Below are 24,859 nucleotides of genomic sequence, written 5' to 3'. Positions count from 1 at the left end.
AGGGGGGTGGTGAAGTGGGAGGTGGAGAGCTGTAGAGAAGGAGAGCAAGAGTATACTCCTGAAATGGAGAAATGTGAAAGATAAATGGCAACGTAATGAGTTTGAAGAAAAAATAAGGGAGGGTAGAGTAAAAAGTAAGGTGCAGAGGGAGTGAGAGATGGAGGAACAGACGGAGGGAGGGAGGTTGGGATTGAGGTTTGAGGCAGAACTGGAAGCACAGAGGGAAGGGAGGGGGGTGAGAGAGGGATGGGAGAGAGAGTGGACTACCATGCCGAATGAGCAAGAGAGGCGGAGAGGAAGCAGAGCTCCATCAGATGAAATGAGGTGAAAGTAATTCAGGCATTAATCAAGCCAGGGCAAAAGGGAGGGTATACTGTGTTTCCCCCCCCCCCCCCCCCCCTTTCTTTCGCTGCGGAACTGAAAGACAAGGTGTGAATGAAGGAGCCTACAGTGGCCAGCAGAGAAGCACCACTGGGTCACAGCATCAAATCATGTCTGAGTCGAACACCATCACTGCTTCCACTGCAGACCAGGTCAGTCTAAGCTGTCTTCATAATTTTATCTTGTCTTTTAGTTGCAAGTGTGTAAATATTCATCCAGCATTAGCTGTACCCTCACACCAGGTTGAGGTCCGAGAAACATCTTCTTTAAAGTCTTTGAAGAAGTAAAGGGAAAAAAAGTCCCTAGTTCCGGTGGGATGTATATCATCTTTAGATCCTAAATCGGAAGTTGTTAAGAGGAGTTTCCAAGAGCAACTGAGTTAGTGTGTGTTTCTTGGACTTTCAAAGCAACGATTGTTTTGCTCGGAGCTGCCTGGACAACGGTACAGGGTCCTGAAAGAATTGAATTCATCAAGACGAGCTATTGTCTACGTCGCCTTATTTTTCGGTGATCATTCAGGGGGTCGGTGACGACTCAATACCCCCAACACCACGTGAGGGGGGGAACGCAGCTCTTTAAAACCCCGACCACGTGTGGCGGCCCTGAAAAGTTTCATAAGTAATTGCAGTGGGAAGTCCGGGCAGTGCTGTGAGAGATGGGGTTGGTAAGGAAGTGGGCTGGCCTGCCGTGTGTTTGAAAAAGACCAATTGGGTTTAAAAGAGAGAAGAGAAGCAAAGGTTTCAAGAAAAGGCAGATATTTATACCCCCCCACCACCGCCACCTCTAGACGGCGCTTTAATTGCATGCTTTGGCACATCATCCCTCGCTCCGCTTTCTTTTATTAACAGTCAACTGACTGAAACAATTAAATCCTGTGATCTGTCTAAGATAAGATGTACAGTAATTTCCATTATAGCAAGTAAAGACAAAAAGGACTGTGTGCATACTGCTGCGTGTGTTTGCATCCGACCTCGCTGCCGGCATACATTGTTAGCCAAGTCCTTGTCTCCTGTTTCCGTCTGCTACTCTCAAGGCTGAGTCAGCTTGCTGTAGTTTTGTAGGCACTCACACACACACACATCCTTACCTACAAGCATTTACACAAACGCTTTGAGCTCTTTCTGTGCTCACACAACAAATACAATAGTACAACAGATGCCCCAATTGCTTACACACACAAATTTAGGGGATAACAAAGCTGTTGTGGGTGGAAGGATGAATTTATTTAGAATTACAGTGTGTGACAATCTTAGTGTTTGTGTGTGTGTGTGTGTGTGTGTGTGGGGGGGGGGGGGGGGGTTGGATCGTGTGTGTTAGTTTCAGTGTGCTAATGCAATAAATGTAGACAATTTTGATCTGTTAGCTGGCGGGTACCATATTTGACCAAAAGCTTTGACTGACAGGACTTCAAGTCTTTCAGAGTACTGTTGCCTGTCCATATGGATCCAAATTTAGGTTTGTAATGACTAACTTCCTTTACTTAGTCTTCTGTCTAAAACATACAAACAAACAAGAGGATGGATATTCCTACCTTACTCGTCTCTTTATATCATTTTTAATTTAAAATCATTCCTGTCTTTGAAAGTTAAATGACAGCTATGGACCTCCAAATATGTTCACATTTTGATAATAATAAATCATATTTTTCTCTACATGAATATTGTTACTGAAACTTTGAATCTATCGCCTGTCTTATATGCAACTTTCATATAGTTCTTATAGAAGCACCAGTCAAAGTTCTGTGGTCGATCTCCAAGAAGAACAAATATCATATAAGAAGATAAAAAAAACACTCAAAATTATTTTTTAAGCATTGTTACTGAGAATTACCATTCATTTCATTAAGAATTAAGCTGATGTCATGTCGCGGCATAAGAGAGCAATCATTGTAAAACTAGGTTTACCTGTTATTCTAAAACAAAGAGAAAATAATAATAGATGTTACATTTTTAACTGGCTTTATAATCCTATATTAGCTGTTAGTGCAGTCGGCATGGCTAGCATCATTACAACAAGAGTGTGTTTCCTGGAAAATACTGCACTAAAAAAAATCATTCAATAAGTTAAAAATGTTTCAGACAACCGCTACGTTTGAAGTGTTCTTCACAATCTCCACCTGAAAGTGTTGTCAGCGTGACCTGGTAGCTTTTGTGTGTACACTGATCAAAGAAAGTTGCTTAGTTGCAATTTCTGACCGACTCCTAAACAATCAGGGCTGGTAAAATTGTATGATTCTGGTCAAAAGTCAGCTTCTTGGTCTGTCACTAATATTTTTTTGTTCCCCTGCAAGTTACTTACATCTAAAATATGTTAGTGTTAAAACATCAAACTTTCATCAGTTAATTTGTTTTGCCAGTTCCTGAATTCATCACATTTTCCTTTATGTAGATATCTGTTCTATAAAGTACAAACCAGCTGTAGGAATGAAACATTTGGTTTTCACTAGTTCAGTTTGTGTATTGTGATATATTGATGTTATTTTAATGTCATATGTAAGCCCTTTGGTTAGTAAGATATTTTTTCATGCTGAGTCAAAATAGGCTTTGCTAATATATTAAAATTGTAGTAACCTCAGAATCTAAAGTTATATCTGGTGTAAATGTAGCCATATGTGTCATGTTTGAGTGTAACATTTGTTTCCCTCACCACCAAATCAGCACTAAGTAATAGTTTGGTCTCATCGGTCTTAGATTGTTGGAAAGAAAGAAAATGCAGGGTATTTTTAATCCCCATGATTTGGTCATAAATATTTGTGATGGTACTGGTTGGGATGGATGCAGTGACAGTGAAACTGTGAGGATAATAACTGCTCATAGCCAAGTGTAGTTTTAAAATAGCTTTACCTTGAAAAGAGTCATGGCTGTTATGAGAAATGTATAGTTCTTTTCAGCCAGCTGAGAAGCAATGAACTGCATGGCAAAAATGCTGGTCTCTCTTGTACTTTGCTGTCTCATCAAGAGGACTGTAAGTCATAGCAAAGGTATGATGGGAAAGTTTAGAGCTTAAAATAACTTTTTTTTAAAAACCTTCACATACCTTGATACAGCTAACCAGCCTACAGGTAAAACTCCTTTACATAAAAGTACAATATTTTTTTTCCGTCAATTATCATTATACATATACTGATATATTCCAAACCTTTGTTTCCTGTAATTTTGATGATTATGGCTTACAGAATGAAAAATCAATCAAATTTCATTGTCTCAGAAAATTAGCATACTGTCAAAATGTTCATCATTAGAAAATCATGGTACCATACCCTAATCAGCTAATTAAAGCAGATTCCACAATTTTTCTGGAAGTTTCTCCCAGTCCCTTTTTGAATAACTGCACATGCGCACAACCATCTTACCTTGCTCTTTCGCTCCTGGGGATTGCGTGAAAGAAATCTCTCAAACCTCTCTGGTCCTATTTATTTCTCCAGAGGCCTTCCTCTTCTTCTCATAAACTTGTACGAGGTTTATTTCTCGTGACTGTCAGCCATGTTCAAAGTATACAGTGAGATTAATGGAGCTACAATGAATGGCCAACACCAAAGCTAACTGCTAAATTAACCGCTACGTTAACCGGATACATAAACACTAGAAGTGCACATGCACAGACAGGAAGCGGAAACTAGCAAGGAACGTAGACACACACTGACGTTACGTGAGCGCATTAGAATGATTGGCATGTGGTGGAAAGACGATTTTACGCAGTACAACGAAAAGTGTTTCTGAGCAAGATTACCAACTATAGCTTTACCTCAAAACACATGCAAAGATTTCCTGAGCTTTTAAACAGTCTCTCGCTCTAGGTCTGTGGGCTACACAATCACGGGAAAGACTGCAAGTGGAAAAATGTCCAGAAGACAGTCATTGATGAAGGTTATCGCTGACGAAGCTGGTTGTTCACAAAGTTCTGTATCCAAACATATTAACAGACAATTGAGTGGAAGGAAGAAGTGTGGTTGAAAAAAGGGCACCACCGACAGAGAGAACTACTGCCTTGTCCTTGAGGATTGTCAAGCAAAATCCATTCAAGAATTTGGGGGAACTTCACAAGAAGTGGACTGAGGCTGGAGTTAGGGCATCAAGAGCCACCACACACAGACGAATACTAGACATGAGTTACAAATGTCCTCATGTGAACCAGAGACTGGACTCTTGCACAGTGGTTGAAAGTCCTGCTTTCAGATGAAAGTAAAATTTACATCTCATTTGAAAATCCTGGTCCAAGAGTCTGGAAGAATAGTGGAGAGGCACAGAATTCACATTTGGGATGCCATGCCATCTGCTGCTGTTGGTCCACTTTGTTTTCTGAGGTCCACAGTCAACACATCCATCTACCAGGATATTCTAGAGCACTTCTTGCTTCCCTGTGCAGATAAGCTGCATTGTTTTATTTTCCAGCCGGACTTGGCACATGCCCACTCTGCCAAAGGTACCAAAAGCCAATGACCATGGTGTTCCTGTGCTTGACAGACCAGCAAAGTCCCCTGAGCTGAATCCCATAGAAAATCTGTGGGCTGTTGTCAAAAGAAAGATAACAGACAAGGAGACCGAAAAAAACAGATGATCTGAAGGCATCTATTAAAGCAATCCAGGCTTCCATTACACCTACGTAGGGCCACAGGCTGACTGCCTCTATGCCACGGCGCATCAATGCTTTTTGCAAGAGGATGCCCAACCAAGTATTCAGTGCATAGAAATGGACAGACTTTTCAGAAGCCTGACATTTGTGATGTGATTAATCATTTCAGAAACCATCTATTGTGAACAGATTTGTGATAACCATTGAAATAAATGCTATGAGTCAAACTGCTTTAATTATTTATTTTTCCATGTTGAAGGAGCTGCTTGATAGAATCTGAAAAATGTTTGGATTTTAATTGCATCATCATATTTTATTGTAACTCAATAAGTCAGTTTCAGAAGCAGTATTCTTTGGCATGTTTGCAGAGAAAGCTGAATACTTTGGCTTTTCTTTCTTTTTTCTTTGGGGTTTATTCTTGTTGTCACAGCAAAGTAGCTCAGTTACTCAGCAAATGCTCCAAATCAAACAGCAAACGAATGCCACTAGTGCAAGAAGCAATGAATGAAAAAACATGATTTTAAAATGCTTCAAAACTTATCTTAAAGAGTCGGTAAAAAATAATATAAGCCTATTTAAGACATTTTAAGGCCTGAAATTAATACAAATAAATATGTTTTGTTCCCTTTTTAAGTCATTGTAGAAGCCTAGATAGTAGATGTATTGATCTTTTTTTAATTTTATTTAAATCTATACCATAATTTCTTCAATAAACTTTACCAACATCTTCAAATACCCCCAAAATAGTTAGGATTCATGTCTCAGGAGGAGTGACCGAGCTACTGTATAGTCCTAAACATGTTCCAACATTTCTTTTATCATTTTGCCGCTCACAGCTGTAGCCGGATCTCAGAATGTGGAGACAATAGTCTGAGGTCATGTGCATGATTTCAATATATGCTTGACTAGTAATTGGAGTAATAAGAAGCTCGGACGGATCCAGTAATTGCTGACTGAATGCCAGTGATTGGCTTTGATGTGCTTTTACTGAAAAACGGGAAAAAAAACAGACAAGCTGTAATTACCCTGTCATTAGTTTAAATTGGTGTCATTTAGAAAAAAAAAAAAAAAACTTGTCATCAACTTACATGGACATTTACATGAACGTTTCATACTCTGAATTTCAGAGTGATGCAAGCTGGTAGATTACACATCAAATAAAGTAGTTTCAGGAACTTAACTGATTGTTGTCTGTACTTAAATAGATTTTCTGGATAACAGAATGGCAACAAAATTAATACGACATGTTGTGTAGAAATGACCCATTCTTTCACTTTAGATGCTTTCACGTAGAGTGTTACAGCACTGCAACTCTTGCCTTTTTTGGTAATGTCATTTTACAAGAGTGTACTTCAGACATATTTAGCCTATCTGTGCTGCAGGCTGTCACACTTTTAGTGAGGAATGGTATAGATCCTCCTATATTCCATTTTAACCTAAACATGATGAACAGAGCATAGACTGATAATCTGGCAGGGATATTTTAAATAAACATAGCCAGAAAAGTGATATGACTAATCAAATGTGAAGCCACCATGAACATCTTATATAAATTTACGCTATTTTCTGCTCATTTTCAGTTCAACACATTACATCTGGCATGGGAAGCCAGCAGGGGCCAACACACAGACAGACACACAGAATGACATATTTCCCTCATCTGGGGGCAGGTGTTGCAGTTTATGGAGCGCAGTAAAGTAGCTGTATTTACTCTGAGCCAAGGTTTGGCAAGCAGGAGGGAACCAACACATGTGGAAAAAGGAAACAGAAATAGACTGAATAAAGTGTTTGTGTGTGGCTGTGCATGTAGGTGCCCTGTGTCCATGTCCCTGCGGTGGCTCCAACCTCAGGTTTGCCTGCGTACTTTGCTTAGTTTGGTTTCGGGGCTCACAGCTGCCCTGCTAAAGTGTTCAGTCATACACAACACAAACTGATGATACATGCTCTCTGTGGATAAACAGTGTTTTCCTTTGCTACTTTTTATATGCCATGTTCCCAAAACTCAAGTTTCAAGTTTAGGAGCACTAGATCTTTGGATTCAGTTTTAATTTGAGTGAGCATGTCATAATCTGCAGCAAGGTTGAACGTGGTTGGAGTTTTTCCATTCGACTGCGGACTGGGAAAGCTTTGTGACTGCCAGTTTTCACCAGATATTATTTTAGAATTGTAATTATTTCTTCACTTAGATACTTTTATGTTCAATGAGCAAAAATGGCTGATTGGCATCTCTAATAAAGTTAAGAGAAATAGCCTTAAAGTAATATATTTATAGCAGTAGTATAATCTTACACAGAAAAGGAAAACTGAATCCAGCTTTTAATGTGAACAGATATTCAGTATGGGGGAAATACATTGTTAAGAATTAACTGTTAAAATAAAAATCTGTGATTTCTCAATTAAAGGAGATAGCTACAAGTTTAACTCCTCCCGGCCAGGAGCAGCAAACTCCAAGTGGCATTTGAGCCCCTTTGCTCCCACCAATGCTCAAAGGCTTGACCAATGTTTACCCTCATTTGGCATCCTTTATTGTCTGCTTGATTCTGAGAAATGTAACGCTGAGACGAAGCCATTTCTTTAGTATAATATTTATATACTATATAAATATTTATCACTAAAATTAATACTTTTATTCAGCACCACTCTAGATGTTCTGTGGATGTAGTATTTTTGAAAAAAAAAAATCGTTTTGATGAAAAAGTTGTAGCTATGACCTTTAAGATGTCTAGAAAATAAATAGAATGGAGGCATTCGTTCTATTCGTTCTAACAGTACATTATTTACAATGTACTGTTTTTATATTTGTGTGTTTATTAGTGTTTGTATCAAAGTGTCTAGGAAGTTACCTTCTGTTTCCCAGGGTAAAAATATCTTGTTACACAAAAGCCAATTTCTGGTAGGCACGCTTTAATATAGAAAAGACAAGTTATTCAAGTAAGGCATTAGTAGCTACTTATCAAACTTGGCCCTGTGGTTATGGTATATTGTCAGAGCAATAATTAAAAAAGTTTAAAGCAACTGGAACTGGGGCAAATAATGTTATTTTCTTATCACGTACATTAAGTAAGTTTGCTGTTAGTTTGTTACTGTTAGTGAACTGCAGCAAAGAGTGGTACCTTGGCATCACCAAGCCTCCATAGCAACAATTAGCAACAATTTATTTTTAGGCCTTTGCACATGTTACCAGGGCTGCCAATAATGGTGGGGGCCCCTGTATACTTGTTCACTTTAATACCCCAAGGGAATGGATAATGTGCTTGCGTTTAATAGTCTAAGCAAAGTTCAGCCTGTAATGAAATGTTGGGGCACCAGATATTAAATTTCTATAATATTTCTTGTCTAAGTGAAGTCTGTTTAAAAAACAGAGTTGTGTCTCTCACTAGCTTGTTAAAAACTTTGTATGTTACATAAACATATTATTTTGAGCTATGGATTTGTAGGTGTGTGCCTATAAATTCTAACTGGATGTATGCAGAGTTTAACACTCTGTATCTATTTTAGGAATGCTCATTTGTGGTAAGAAAGGAAGCAGTTTTTTTATTTGCCCTGTAGTATTGACAGAGTTTTCTTGGTGGGTGAAGGACAACACCTACTTACAAAAGCAATGAAGAAATCTCCATCACTTACACATGATTCTAATGGCAGCGGTAAGCATAGTTGGTACAAAACTTTCATTTGCCAGGTTTCATTCAAGGATTCTATGCGTATTATGAAAAGAATTATGGAAATGGCAAAATTTGAAATAACTCCCTCAATTTTACAAAAAAATAAATAAACTAAAACACTGTAGTACCAAATCACTGCCAGCACTGTCCCTTTGCTTTTTCTGATGGACTACTTAGATTTCTGTCTTTTCTGTGTACACTGAGACAGAATTAGCTTTAAGTTTAATTTATATAAACATTCATGTAGAACATGTTTATCTTCTTGTTTCTACTATTCAAAAACAGTAGATCCCTAAGCAAATTTTATCTACTGATGCATGGATTTAACTACAACTAGTAATGCTTTATCTTATGTGGTCTTCTATTTTGAATCATCCTCAAGGGTCACAGGCTGCAAGCCTAAAATATATTTTGTTGTTGTTGTTTTAGCAAGATTTGGTGAAGTTTAAACAAGCACATATCTCCCACATGTCTTAAAATTAACCAAATGTTTGGCAGAGAAAAGAATACCTTTTTTGTCTGATTGAATATTTAGTCGTACTTCTCCATTAAATACGTTTGTAAGGCAATGTATACATTTAGACAAACTATTCTGTCTAAAATGAGAAATGATGGTTAAGTAGATAAATTACATAGTTTCAGATATCAGCTAGTGATAGCAGGAAAGACACTGAATGGTTTTGGGATGGGTTAAAAAGGTAAGGCCTTTAACTGGATCAAAGGTACATTCCGTAGGCTTATTACAGGTCTTTATTTACATCAGTGGTTGTTATTTACCAATTTGCAATAGCATTAGGTACAGTTTGATTTCTGTGTCTTAAAAAATCTAAATGTTATATAAGCTTCTTGTCTTCCATTACCTACTCCCCACTTCCTTGTTTGTCTTACCCTAAAACAGTAAAATAAAGGATAAAGAAGAAAAAGGCAGACTCAAGACTGGGTTTGCTTGCTTTGTCTATTCTAAATCTGTATGTTAGAGTTACATTGCAGCAAGGTCAGTAATACTGCTTATACTTTCCTCAAGCAAAGACACTCCCATCAGTTCAGGTTATTTTTATTTATCTATAGTAATTTACAACACTATGGAATTCCAAGACAACTCCTGGTTTATAAAACTGAGGTCATAGCAAGGGTGAATGTCATCAGGTACTGTCATCATGGTACACAGTCATGGACAAAATTGTTGGTAGTTCTTTGTTGATGAAAGAAAATCCCACAATGATCACTGAAATAACTGAAAACTAACAAAAGTAATAATAAATAACAAAAATAATACTGAAACTCAACCAATAAAATCAGATATTGCTTTTGAATTGTGGCTAAACAAAACCACAGAAAAAAACAATGAAACTGGCTTGGACAAAAGTCATGTAGCCCAAGAAAAGATTGAAAATAATTTGACCGTAGTGACATGTTAAACTGAGGTGTGTCCTCTAATTAGCATTATAGAAGTCTTCAAGCTTGTAACCAGTCAGTCTGTCTATTTGGTGACATGGCGTGTACCAACATGGATCACAGGAAGCGAAGGGTAGAACAAACATTATAGACGGTTATGTTAAAGATAAAGGCAATCTCCAAGCACATGACTGTAGCCAACCTCCCTGGATTTGGCTGCACAAACAAAATGGATGATATCTGAAGAAAAAGATAATACAAGTGGTAACCAAAGAGCCCAGAGAAAACTCCAAATAAATTAAAGGTGACATCCAAGGTCAATGACAGTGTCAGATTGCACCACCCATCACTGTTTGATCCAAAGTGGACGTTATGGGAGACATCACCATTTAAAACAAATCATAAAAAAGCAAGATTGGAATTTGCCACATTGTATTTGGTAAAGCCACAAGCTTCTGGGAGAATTCCCTTTGTTGAAAGTTACAACTGTGTCCTCATGCTTGACCGGCTCGGTCCCTCACAGACATATACGACCAAACTGGAGCTTTTGGGCAAGGCGCATCAGCTCCATGTTCGCAGACACAAAAATAAAGCATACTAAGAAAAGAACACTTTCCCTACTGTGAAGGGTCGATGTCACCCAATTGTACCTTTCTAAAATCATCAGACTGTTAAAGCAGAAATATACTGAGGGAGAAGTGAGAATTGTGTACACTGATTTAAAACAAAGAGGCCCCTTTCACATCAGCCCTACTGTAATTTTCTTACTTGCAGGGGAGATGAGACTGCCTGATCTGCTTCAAAGGTTGCCTTACAGAAAAGGGCTTTTTGAGGAATTTTTTTCCTCAGCCATGGCGAGAATGACGATACAGACTTCAAAGCGCAAAACCACAGACATTTGACTGCAGTGAAATTATTTTTATAGGTTCTCTCACACACAGTAGTTTGATCAGGGGCTGTGAACAAATTTGGTAAACCAAACACTCTTTAGTGACAGAGCTTTCAGTATATGTAAAATAAGAGAAAGCTTCACTAAATCCACGACCTGATTTAGGTTATCAAATACAGCACATTTGTCTCCATATAAAGATTAAGTGTTTTTTTCATTATCTTTTGTTTCCTTCAGGCGTTTCTAAATAGTAAAATTACACTACGGCTTGACCCACTCTGTCCATGGTGGTCCTTAATATTAATGTTGTCACAGTTTGAGAATTAACTTTTCCCTTTACTTCCTCTAAGAAAACCTTCTTGTTTCCCCCGCATCCATCCAGAGTAGCATCCATCTTTCTGTCTGAAAGATGGATGCTACTCTTCCTCCTCGTGCCATATATCTGGGAATGTGAAATTTGAAATAATCAGAAGGAGTTGACTTTTATAATAACATAGTCCTCTTGCAGCCAGGTTTCTGTGAGACAAAATAAATCAATGTGATTATCACAAATCTATTCATTAACTAACACCATGTTTGAATAGGGATACCTTATGTTCAGTTTCAGCTTTAATAGTTTTTTTAGTTCAAGTTGAGTCTTAGGAATTTTTAATAAATTCCTATGATTTGCTAACCTGACGCCGCCAGATAGATTTGCTTCGCATATCCATCTGGAAACCTTCCGTTGAAGTAATTTTGGGAAGGGGCGAAAATACTGGTTAGCTGATTGGCCTATGTTGGTGATAGACAAGCCAAATAAACCAATCAGATCAACGAAGCATATGACGTACTCGTCAACATGCTTCGTCGTCGCTCTGTTGCGAGCGACGACGAAAACACAACCACAAGCCAAGCTACTGTTGCTGCTGCAGGTAAAGGCTCGTTAGCTCAGCAAAGAAATACTCTGTAATTCCGATAAAACTTGCTCGATAGCCACGCTAACGCTAGTTTCATCGGCTGAAGCCGCCATGTTCTTTAGACTGAACTGTCGCGCTTCTTGTTGCGTCACACCTTAACCCACCTCAAAGCCAACGCTGATTGGACGTTCGTTTGGTGAACGGCTCCAAATTTTCTTTAACGGAGAGTAGCCAGACTGATCTGCGAGTGAAACCTTGAAAGCTCGCGAGATCAGGATGGTCTCACGAGGCTAATGATTTGCTGCTTTTAAATCAGTTTTTAATGTATTTGGTTTTGACCATGGGCAAGACACTGTCTCAATGGGTTGGTAACAGTACAGAACCTGCAGAGAGGTGTGTTAAAGTATGGCTCTGCTTCTTGTAGTCCGTGAGGCAGAATCTGTAGGATGACCTTTCGTATGAACTGTCAGGGGGCAACTTTCTTCCACCAGGATAAGTTGCTACACATAGTAGTGATCTCAAAACACCAATGTTCCCACATTTTCACTTGCACATTAATAAGAAATTAATGTGCAAGTCTCCTTAAGGAGACGTCTTACAGATTCTGGGCCACGGACTATTGGTCTAGACCAGGGGTGTCAAACTCATTTTGGTTTAGGGGCCGCATACAGCTTAATCTGATCTCAAGAGGGCCACACGAGTTAACTCATTGCAAGATTAAATAGAACTAATAAATGTGGACTTGTTGTTTTTTATATTAAGTTAATTTCACTTTTACACAATATATTATGAATAACCTTAGCGTTTTTAAGAAAAGTGTGTGCAATTTCAACAATACTTTTACTCAGTTAAACATTTACTTGTGCATTATGCATAAGAACTGATCACAGTGATTATACAATGTTGAAAAACATTTATTCACATTTTTTGGAACTTAAAAACACTGTCCTGCATGACAAAATACATCAAACGGATAAAAATTAAGAAATTATTTTAATTTTTCCACACCTGAAGCTTAATCTGCTAATTAAAACACAGCGCCCCTCATGGACAATATAGGAACTGCATATTTTCAATTAAACAAAGTACATGTTTTTTTTTCAATAATTGTTTTATCATTCTCTTCCTTTTATCTTGTCCACTTGTGAAAGTCAAATCTGATGAGCTCTTTGTGGCATCTTATTGCCACATTGCCAGACAGGACACTGGAAAAAAAAAAAAAAAATATATATTATTTTTTTTATGATGATAATGCATTTAGCCACAGGGCCGGACTAAATTGTTCGGCGGGCCGGATCCGGCCCGCGGGCCGTATGTTTGACACCCCTGGTCTAGACCCTGGGTTGTTGGCATTGTCTGTGGTTGTCTATGGAAGATTGAAACTGAAAGAACTAAAAATAAAAGCAGAAATATATAGGATCAAATAAATATATCACCAAAATTATTTAAAAACAGTGATTTAAAAATGCTTTAATACATTTGTTGGAAATAAACAGAAAAACAAAACATACGAAGTTCGATTAAAAAACATGGTAAAGTAAATAAATTAGATAAGTTTTAACAAAGACAATAAATTACATTATATTTTTGAAAATTCTTAAAAATGAATTGGTACATTTTAAGTGTATTGGTTTATTTATTGGACAATTTACATATCTCTGCTTTGATTTTTAATTCTGTCAGAGTGTAAATTGCTGATCTTTAATATGTTACTGTATGCTTAAATTTTGCCTGTCAATTAGTTCATGATAAAGATAAATCTTTCTACAGTGACAATTAAAAATGATTTTATACAAAAAAACAAATGGGTCTCTGGTGCATACAAAATTTATATTTTTACAGTGTAACTAAGTATCTGGTTATTTAGTGGCGGCTGGTTTATTTCATTGCCTGATTGTTTATTAGCTGACTGAGCCATCAGCTCATTGATATTCTCCTGCACTGACTTGTACCGCAGAAAAATAAACAAACGTTGCGTGGCGCAGAATTGTGCAGCTAGAAGGGGGAACTCGGACCGACAGAACCCTGTCACTGGGCTGTTCAGCAAGCAAATAACAGCTGGCAAATAACAGCTGGCAAAAGCTTGCTGTTTGGGGGTTTATTCACTGCCGACAGGAGCTTGACATTTTTACATTGCTCTCAAACATTCGTTTCGTACTGTTAGCTTAGCATGTAGCACTGTTAAGCATGTTTTTCTTTTTGAGGAAAATTCCTCTGATCAATATATTTTTACTCAAATAAAAGTAAAAAGCCAAGAAATTACTCAAGAGTAAAAAAGTATTCAGTAAGAAAGCTACTCAAGTACTGAGTAACTAATTATAATAGCTGATGATTTGATATTTAAAATGTATGTGATAGACAAACAAAAATATAAGGTTATGTGCAAAGTCTGGTATTTTAAAGACAAAAATGAAAAAATATACAAATAATAACATAATTGCAAAGTAAATACAGGCAGAAGAAACGTTTGTAAATATTTTTGTCTCTGGTGCCTTTTTGGTCAAAACAAGTATTGTTTATTCATGAAGTTACTCGCAATAGGTAGAGTAGCCAGAAAACTTTACTCCAGTAAGAGTAGCGATACCTGAGTTATAATATGATTCAAGTAAAAGTATAAAGTAGAGTGCAGTAAAACTACTCCTAAATGTACATTTGGTTCAAAAATTTACTCAAGTAAATGTAACTAGTTTCTAGCCTCCTCTGGTCAGTTTATATTGATTTTGACACAAATCAATACCATTGAATAATATATATTTTTTTTGGTATTGATTATATTGAGGGTGCTTTGACGACCTTAGGTACAAGTAAGAAGAAAGGAATTAGATAAGGAAGAAAGGAATGAACAAAATAAGGAAGGAACAATGCATGGATGGGATTGAAAACAAGGAATGAAAGGCTAGAAGGAGGGACACAAGGAATAAAGGAAGGGGCACCAAGACACCAGATTTGAAGGACACAAGAAAGGTAAGAACGTGGGAAAGAGGGAGGTTACTGGGAAAGAAATGACAGTCAAAAAAGGACAAAATGAAAGACAAAAAGAACTAACACAGGGCACAAAGTTTGGAAAGGCAAAAAGGAGGAAGCAGAGAAAGAAAGACATGTTGACTGAAACAAGAAAGGGTACAGGGAGGAATGAAAGGGAAAAAAGAAAGAAATGGAAAAAAAGAAGAAAAAATGTATACAGGGGATGAATGAAGAACATAGGGGACTGTTAGAGATAAGGAGGAATGAGGGAAGGACACAGAAGGAAAGACAGATTTTAGACATTGGGAGAAGAAATAAACTTAGGAATTCTGAAAATGTATAGGTGTGGAAACCACTAAAACCTAATCTAACGCTTTTCCAAATAAGTAAATACTATTTAAAATTTGAAGGAAAAATAAATGATAAATGAATGTGAAATTGTTTTCAAAACAGTCATTGCAAGATCTGGGTCCTTTGTATGATTTAATTTATAGTATAATCAAACATTATACAATTATATGGATACTTCATTTTTACATGGAGACAACAGTTTAAACTCGGCAGTATGCAATGAGGGCTAAACTAAACAGTGAGAAAAGAAAAACCTCATATCAGCATTTAATTTGGTAACTATGTATTTGGAAACCTAACGTTTATTTAATGAACTTTGTGGCTGCACAGAGCAAAGCTTAAATCAATTCCAATTATATCAACATCACAACAACCAACCTCCCTCCACAGCTAAAATGATACACGGCCCTGATCTGCATGTATCACATTTACATTTCGTTGTGCTGCAAGTTTTCGAAACAAGAATAAGTTTAGGCAGAACTCTGAAACTGGGTGAGGAGAAAAAGGCTGATGAGGCTTATTCATCAGCTTTGTCATGGATTTATAGGAGGCAAACACCAGGGGAGAAAAGGAGCTGATGACGAGGCTCGGCGAGGCAGCATGTTCACCGTGTTAGCAAGGAAATACAGAGGGGGTTAGGGCTGATAATGCTTATTGAGGCTGCGTGTGTGAATGTGTGTGTGTGCTCTGGGTTAGGCTGCACATTTGCTTTGCAGTATGAGGGATTAGTGGTGGCTTCATAGACAAGATATTTGTTAACACTGGCTCCAGGGGAGAAGGCAGGGAGGGGAGCTAACAAGAAGGATGTCACAATGCTGTAAATTTATTAGGTAGCATACCAGCAGCAGTAACAGATCACTTTGATTAAATCTAGGATGCTGTATTTCTATAAACAAAAAAGAGACATACAGTTGAATTGGTAACAAAAATCACCAACAACAGAAATGTTTTTCAAAGCTGGCTCATCTGCCTTTCTTATTTTTGGAATAATTGTTTAATCTTAAATCTTTGACTTTAGACAATGTAACTTTGACAAAAAGTTCTTCAGTTCATTGCTTTTCCTAGATGTGCTATATTGTCTTCCCACTACTCTTATTTCAGAGAATTTATCTAGAATTTATTCAATTGTTTACATAAATCGCTGCTGCATCTTTATCCTTTATCCTGAAATTTACTGCAATTTACTGTGATTTTTCAAGCTGTATGCAAACGAAATTCCGTTCTGTACGCACTTTGTGCATACAAAAAGCTGTCTAAGTCTAAGTCTAATATAGTCCGAGGAAGAGCATTTATACTATTCATACAATTTTAGGGGACAAACCAACACAAAGTAGCATATCATTTAGAAGTGGAAGGAAAAAGATACCTGGATTTCAACTTTTTATTAAAATGAGCATGATGCTGCCACCACCATGTTTCAATGTGTGGTGGCAAGTGTGTTGGGGTGATGCGTAGTGTTACAGTACTTTTCCTCCACACATAGGGTTTTGCATGTTGGACAAAAAGTTATATTTTGATTTAATCTGAGCAGAGCACATTCTCCAACATGTTTGCTACTGTGTGTTTTGGGATAAACCGAGGTACACTGAATAAGGGACTTCTTATTATTTGTTTCCACAATAGCTTTTTATCTTGCTGCTCTTCCATAAAGCCCAGATTAGGGGTACGCAGCTAATAGTTGCCCTATCTTTGTAAGAAATTTGAAAACCATTTATCTTTCTTCCGCATTACAATTATGTAGATGCTAGATTGTATCAAGCAATCCAATAACATCCCAAATGAAGAATGAATACCTTTGCAAGGAACTGTCACTCCTCTCTGTAGATGCTCTTTGTTGCTTTGGTGGCCATGTTTTAGAGTTGGATGCTTCTTGTTCATCTCATCTTAGTCAACTCATGAATATTTCCTTGTACCTTGTGCTTGATTCGTAGCCTTTGGGTCAGCAGTAATTGCAGCACCTTTATTTGTTTCGTATCATATCTGATGGAACATGGCAAAAGCTTGCTGAAAAAAATCTTAAGTTTATCAGCTCCAAATGATGAAATGTGGTAAACTAAACTTTGATTTTAAAACAACAACAACCAGGCATTACTATTTGGAGAAATATTTGGAAACAAACTAGAGATCTAGCACGATCCAGTTTTTTCCAATCCAATCCGATACCAATACCTGGGCTAAACATATCGGCCGTTACTAATCTGATACTAGTGTTGAATGAATAAACCGTGTACTGTGCCATGCGAGTGAAGTTATCTGGCTTGAAATAAACATTGTTAAAAAAAGTTCCTTAATATAGAATTTACTAACCCGCAACTTACGCATTGCAGATGCTGCACGTTGTTGGTGTATCAAGTTTGAAATGTTTCCAAATAGTAGACTTGGCCTTGCTCCATGTTGCTCTGTGTTTGCTCATCGCTAGCTGCTTTGCATGCTCCGCGAAACCGCTGTTGCAAGCATACAATAGAAGTGACTAGATTGCAATATCTGTATTGCTGTGCATGATATTAATAAAAAAAGAAATGACTGGATCAGAATGTTAGATTGTTATCAATCATCCGATACCCAATCCCACTAATTAGTCAATATTGGACCCGATATCCGATCTGGGTATCGGATCGGTACATCTCTAAAAAATGTAATAATATAAATCTGTTTTTATCCTTAACTGAAAAGATTGCACATGCTCTCAGAGAGTGCTAAATGCTACATCTTGCTGCTATCAGACTATACAATGCTGCACTATATCTGTAACTATAACTGTAACAACTAATGTGCAATTCTATTTAATACACTGTGCAATAACCTGTGCGATAATCCTGAAAAGAAGGGACTTCTGCTGTTATTACCACTTTAATGTACGTCAATACATATGTATATAGTCACCGTGAATGTACATATTTTCTAAGGCTTTATTTCCTTTTTGTATTTTTATTTTTCTCATTTTTTGATCCACTGTATATATGTGGACACACTGTATATACCTGATGCACCTTTTCCTCCTTTTGGCACCTTCTTTTGATTATTGATTACTGAGTCGATGTGACAGGTGAATTTCTCCAATGTGAGATCAATAAAGCCTATCTTATCTTATGTTATCTTATCATCATCAGGATTTTGTCTGACACGTTGTCATGTGATAAAAGACCTTCATTGCAACCTAAAAGAGGAAAGTAATTTCTTTAGGTTTACATTTTTTTAAATAATCCCCCCATTTTTGCTGCAGTTAAAGGCTGGTATTCCTTTGGAAATGCTGGAGAAATGCAGGAAATCGTCATGTTTTAGGAGAAACTAGATCAGAACTTTTTTTTTTCCTTGGAAAGTTTTTTTAGGAATGACTCAGTTGTCAAAACTGTCATAGTGCAGTAATTAAGCACTTTTGAACTGTTGCTTTATTCAGCACATCGTGTCAGCTTTATAATCATACCAAGTCTGCTACTTGAATTCTCCGTCTACAATTTATGGTATGGAAATACTACTGCTTGAAGACTATTTACACAGCATTTGCTAAGGCTTCTGGCGATTCCGGATGCAGTGTCTGAGCCCTGCACTAAAATAAACAGGCTGTGAATGTCTGGGAGACTCTGTGTGTTTGTGAGTGCTGTGTTGTGTCAAGGAGAGGAGGGGTGCAGGTGAACAGCTTGCGAGGGCCAACAGTTCCGCGGGCCAGTCTCGCGCATCACTTGACTGCCATACGATGAAGGCCTATGCACAAATGAACTTGTTAAGCAAATGAGTGAACAAGCAAGAGAGGTTGGGGAATGGAAGAGGGTGTATTCAGCATTGGATGGGTGCACAGTTCCTGCTAAACCTGCCTGCTTGTCTGCACATATCAGCCGTCCCCGGCCCTTGGCCCCCCGTCTCCAACTCTCTTTCTGTCACATCTTCTCTGAACCTCTCAGTGTCTGTCTCTATTTTAGTCAGCCACTCCCCAGTCTCCCAATCTTTTCTGCTGAGGCTCATGTAACATCATTGTTTAATCCAAGAACAACCTATTTCTGAGGCTTTACAATGTCTTGACAGGGTACTGTCATCCCACACTTGTAAATGAGGAGCTGAGCACAAAGATCTGGTATCTGCAAATAATAGCGGTCACCAAAACTGTATCTGCTTGTTTAAGGCTTGTTTACCTTACATACACATGGGTCTGGAAATTTAATGTTCTTTTTAGGTAATCTGATTTTATCATTAAAATACAGTATGGCTTACATATAGAGAGATTCTAATGCTATGGAGACTTTGACTGAAACTACAACAATAATAAAACAAAATATACATAAAAATGTTTAGCAGCAATTTGCTGAAAGAACAACCCACTTAGAACAGTAATTATGCTTTTACATCACCCCAATGTGAAGCGTAATTCTGCCCCCAGATAAATTTTGAAAAATGCTACCAACGTGGGGATGAGCGGTGGGGGTTAAACCTGGCTGTGGTCAGGACAAGGGAAAGTGACATGTTGAGACATGAAGTGACGAGGTCAACACTGGTGGTTTCACCACAAATCGGTCTCTTGAGTTGGAGGATTTCTCACCCCCCTCATTACCAGAGGTTGAGGGAGGCTTTGTGGAGCCAAGCAAACCTGAGCATTATCAGTTTGAGCTGCAGTCTCAGGGTGCTGATTCAGCAATGTTTGAAGCTGGCATTGCTGAGGCAGTGGAGGACAGAATGGTGGCAGATTCTGAATAGTAGTGGTGTTAGCAGCATCATTGCTAACATGGGATACTGTTCAAAACTAGTAACAAATGGTAAATACTATCTATCAATGCTCGCAATTCAAACTCCTGTGTCTAACTCACCACGGGGCATTTCTGACTGAGATGCTTTTAAACCTGAATGCAGGGCTATGATGACAAAAACATGTACCATTTGAAGCAATTGGAAAAATCAACTGCATGTTTTGCTATGTTTCTGCTATGTTTTTTTCAGAACACACAAACACACACACACACACACACACACACACATATATATATATATATATATATATATATATATATATATATATATATATAGAGAGAGAGAGAGAGAGAGAGAGAGAGAGAGAGATAATGTGTGTGTGTGTGTGTGTGTGTGTTTGTGTACTATAGCTGATGGAACTTAACATCTGCTCATGCAAGAGTGCATAAACTAAACATCAACCTTTAGTGTGAGCGGGTTGTTTTTGTGTTTATGGGCCAAATAGAGCAAACCGCAATGATGATGTAAATACATGTAGAGATTCAGATACATCTTTGATTCTCAGTACTTCTCAGTACATGATCAAGTCTAAAGGTTTTATCAGCGTATCATTTCAGAGGATATGCATCTGTTAACGTACCTTTGGTACAGATTTTAGACAAGTAATCCTTACCTAATAATCGTAATGCAAGGCTCATCATGTGCCTTATTTTGCCGTGAATGCATAATTTAGCTCACATTATGCTCAAGTAGTTTTGTCCCCATATCTTCATTCACAAACTGCTGAAAATACAGTGCTTCAGATGGACTTCCAGGTTAATTCAGATCTTGCATCCCTAATTATATTTCTACCTACTTTTTAATCCCATATATTGTTGTTATTGTTTCTGAGTAACCAAAAAAACTATATAAGGGCAGCAGAGGTTAATATGACAGTATATTTATATATTCTTCTTCAAGTGGAAGATGAAAGTGTTCTAATATACAGCTTATTTTTAAGGTGAGGTTAATTACGCTGTTGAATTTGCATGAATTATGGTTTCCTAATTAAACTGCTTCACAGATGGGTTGTATATTATCTTGCATTGTGAATATTTGTAGTTTTCATTTCAAAATCTGGCTTTTGACGTCTGCTTTCACTTATTTTATCACTGCTGTGACACATGTTACTGCTGTGACAATATTAGAGACAAGAACATTCCACCAGGACATTTTACCGCGTTGCTGCTGTGAATAATTAGAGTAGTATTAATGTTGACAGCTTCAATGTATTAAACTAAATTTTGGATATATTTAAAAGTTTTTTTTTGTTAAACAATTTTCTAACCTGTTTTGATATTTAAACTAGTCTTAATCTGTTGTGGATAGAATTACCTGGATTTAGACATTTCAACTCCCTTTTATCAGTTAGTTCATAACTAGAGATGCACCAATCGGAAGCTCCAACCGAATACCCTCAGTAATAGCTTCCAACTCCTGTTCCTAGTTCCTGTTCCTTGACCTTTCATGGGGTCAACAGTAAAAACTGTTATCGTGTGGAGGAAAGGTGCTTTGGACTGCTGTGCTACCAAGTGTGTGATCTCTTCTCTTCGGACATTTTCATTAATTTCCGTGAGGTGGAAGTGCTGATATGTCGTGTCAAGCAAAGAATTGTGGGATACCTAAAGGGTTCTTAGCACTGGTAAGGGGCGTTCGGGGTTCCTAGGCAAAACTAACCTCGGGAGGGAGCATACAGACTACTTTCCCTACCTCCTTCCTTACAGACTGCATTATTTGGACGGCACTTATCATGGCGACCGCTGATGCACTTCAGCTTTGGCTAAAGAGTCCTTGCTCTATAAGGGTATTCGTATTGAGCCTGAATTTTGCAGCTAATATCCAATCTACGCATTTTGTAAAGGTTGTCCTGCTGATACATATTTTATCCGTTACTTCCATTACAATTGTTACAATTTGCACACCAAGGATTTTTGTTGTCCTGGTAGTTTCAGATTATTTTCCAAAAAAATTGGGTCTTTGGGTTTCCAACTGACCTGTCACCTGTTAGAGCAAGCTAAACTGAAAATCAGCTAGTCCAATTTCTCTGTATTCAAGTCATCGTTTATCGTCCCAATTAGCAATCAAACAGGCCAGCACTAACTCATACAGATATTTGCAGACAAAATACAGTTTAAAATGGCACTGTTGCTGTTCATGATCCCCTACAAACATTTCAAAACATTGTGGCGGGTTGCCGGTTTGATCCCCCGATCCGACTGGTGGTGGTCAGACATTGGCCTGCCATACATCGGCCATACATCGGTCTTGATCATGTCAGCACTTTTGACATGGTCAAGTCTTACAGTTTTATCAGCATATAATTTGGGAGGATATGAAATGTATGGCAGCCTCGCCTCTGTCAGTCTGCCCTCAGGGTGTGAATGTGTGTTTGAATGGGTGAATGACTGTAGTGTAAAGCGCTTTGGGGTTGTCGGACTAGTTAAAGTGCTATACAAGTACAAGCCATTTACCATGTTTACCATTTCTCCTTGTTACCTGTTATTCAGAGTTATTCAAGATTTAAATACATCTGTATTGTAAGATTCTTTTTTCACTAAAGATGTTTGTTTCGCTGACTGACTCAGTGCTTGAAGAAATGTATCTTGTAAGTGACCCTTAGCTGAGTCTTTTCCACCTTTTATCTAACAGCATCCGTCTCTCTCTCATCTTGCTCCTGACACCCAAGCCATTGGACTCAATTAATCAACCATGGAAGGGGATTTATTCATTCGCTGCCCAATGGCATCCTTTGGTATGTGGCCCCAGTGGTAGCAGGTTGAGAAGCTACGGTCCACACTGTCTTTAGGCCTATTACTCACACCTCACAGCCCCCTGATAAAAGATGCTTTCAGCTGCCCAGTTTTGGGGGGATCCGGTAGGCTTTTTGAGCCATAATAGCCAAGTGGATTCAGTCAGCACAGACAGACATGTTTACTAAACTCTGCATAGGTGCAGCAGGGGAGATTATGTGTGCCATTTGGAATAAGTGGAAGGGAGACCATTGGCTGAGAATCCTGGACTAAATGGCAACATGTTGTGTTGTCTGTTTGACAGGAATCTTTTCAGCTCTTTGCACTGGCTGTAATGTTGGACTTAACATAACAGGGAGAAGAGAAACCTAATGTGAGAATAGATCCAAAGCTACTTATGTGAATCAGACCATTGTCATCTCGCTCAGCCATGAAATGTAATCACCTCCTTTACACCAACATATCTGATATTCCTCCTATTCCTGAATATCTCAGTATACCATATAAATGATGATCTAATAGCATGTATGTTTATTTACATTTATATAGCTAACTTTATAAAAGCTGCTTTATAAAAGCAGGGTTCCTCCATAGTTTAAAAAAGTCTGGTAACATATAGAGTTTGATTTATGTATTTAAAATAAATGAAAATGTAGGGGGAAAAAAACTTCTGTTGTAAAACTGTATTGCTTATCCCATTCTTTAGTTTTAACCGTCCTTTCACCCATTCATCTGGACTATGTCTGAAAGCTGTAAGGGATTTTTGTTGGGAATTTAAAAAAAATTATATTACCTTTTTTCATATCTAGAGTTTGAACTGGTGAGATAAGCCCTACAGATGTTTGTTCTTGATAACGTCTTAATTAAAAAATAATAATAATAGTGAGGACTGAGAATGGGTCATAGTTGCAACTGAATTTCCTGTTTGTCCTGTCGTTACATAACATTTGTCTCTATTTATAATAAAAAAAAACAATGAGAAAAGCTCAAGGGTAACCAACAGACTATTTACTAGACGTCTGTGCTGAGAGAATGTCCCGAGTTCAGAAACAAGGTCCACAGCTGTGTAGTCAGTGGCTTGACAAAAATATCCACAACAAACAATTGAAACTGAAAGATATGAACAAAACAGTTTTCAACATGGTGATGACAAAAATATCATGATTAAAGACAAAATCATTGAGTTACAACTATTAAAGCCTACACTTATATTTCAGCTTCTCTATTTTCCACTGGAGAAAAACTGGTGAAATGTCTGCACTGTACTAATAGTGTGCTCTGATCCTGCATATGTATGTGCAGAACATATGATTTGCCTTGAGCGAAAGTAAAAAACTTCCATGACCATGACTCTACACCAACATCACTGCTATCACATCTAAAGATGCCCTGTACAATTAGATTGGGAATCTCCGATTGGTGAAAACACCATGTTCCAGCACATCCAGGTTGTGCTCACAACACTTTTTAGTGTGAATGCTGTTACTGAATGAAGAAGACTGAGGGTGTTTTACATTAGACCATGTAATTCAAAGATGTGAATGTGCCTGCAATCACACTGCTCCTAGGAAAACAACGGCTAGCTACGGCTCCGGCTGCGTAAAATGACGCTCGCAAGAACAGAAGTTTATATCACCCTTTCTGTTGCTATCCCTCATAAATGATAAAAAATCAGCTATGGTTTTTGTTTTCCAGAACATAAACTGTTATCCATGCGCATAAATATCTTATTTCATTTGCCAATAGCCCCACTGTTTCCTCTGGTTTCCATTTTGCCTTTTTGCTTTCACTCAAGTTAGCGTAAATTGGCGGGTGGAATATATTCTGAAATTCACCGGAACTCTCTCATGTCTGGCGCCTGACTTTTCTTGTTTGGCTTGTGAAAACGGGACCGCTACGGCGTCCGGCATAAGTCAAAACCTTGGGGAATTTTCTGCAGAATTTACTGCAGAGCCGCACTGTGCCTGATGTGACTGTACACACTGATTTTAACAATTCGGGTTCCTTGCAGCACCCGGACCGAATCTGTGGACTCAGTGTGAGCCCGGCGAGAGGCTAGCTCTCCAGAAGCTGCTAGAAACCATTTTAAATATTAATTGAAAGTCATGTTTTTTCTATTAAAAATAGTAAAACCCTATATTACAGGAAGTGATCTCTCAAATACCTGCTCCTAATGTTAATCATCCATAACCGCTCTTGGCAAGAAGGCTTGAGGATGAATATATTGAGTGCTGTTCTTATCTTTTTATATATTAAAGCTCCTAAAGGAAAATCAGGATTGGT

The 24,859-nt window shown here is 37.9% G+C and overlaps 1 protein-coding gene across 1 annotated transcript in view; it reads left to right on the top strand.

Moving 5' to 3' along the window:
- The first annotated feature begins 226 nt into the window (after positions 1–226).
- The window catches only part of slc6a9 (solute carrier family 6 member 9), a 54,598-nt gene continuing 29,965 nt past the window's right edge, over positions 227–24,859 (top strand). The window contains exon 1 of the mRNA XM_012877330.3: positions 227–533. Coding sequence (XP_012732784.1) covers positions 492–533 — 42 coding nt within the window. The 5' untranslated portion in view covers positions 227–491. The remainder of the gene's footprint in view (positions 534–24,859) is intronic.

The sequence above is a fragment of the Fundulus heteroclitus genome, chromosome 6, assembly GCF_011125445.2.
Source record: "Fundulus heteroclitus isolate FHET01 chromosome 6, MU-UCD_Fhet_4.1, whole genome shotgun sequence".
Taxonomy (NCBI): Eukaryota; Metazoa; Chordata; class Actinopteri; order Cyprinodontiformes; family Fundulidae; genus Fundulus; species Fundulus heteroclitus.
The sequence above is the reverse complement of the archived record's forward strand: the minus strand, read 5'-3'. Positions and strand labels throughout refer to the sequence as shown.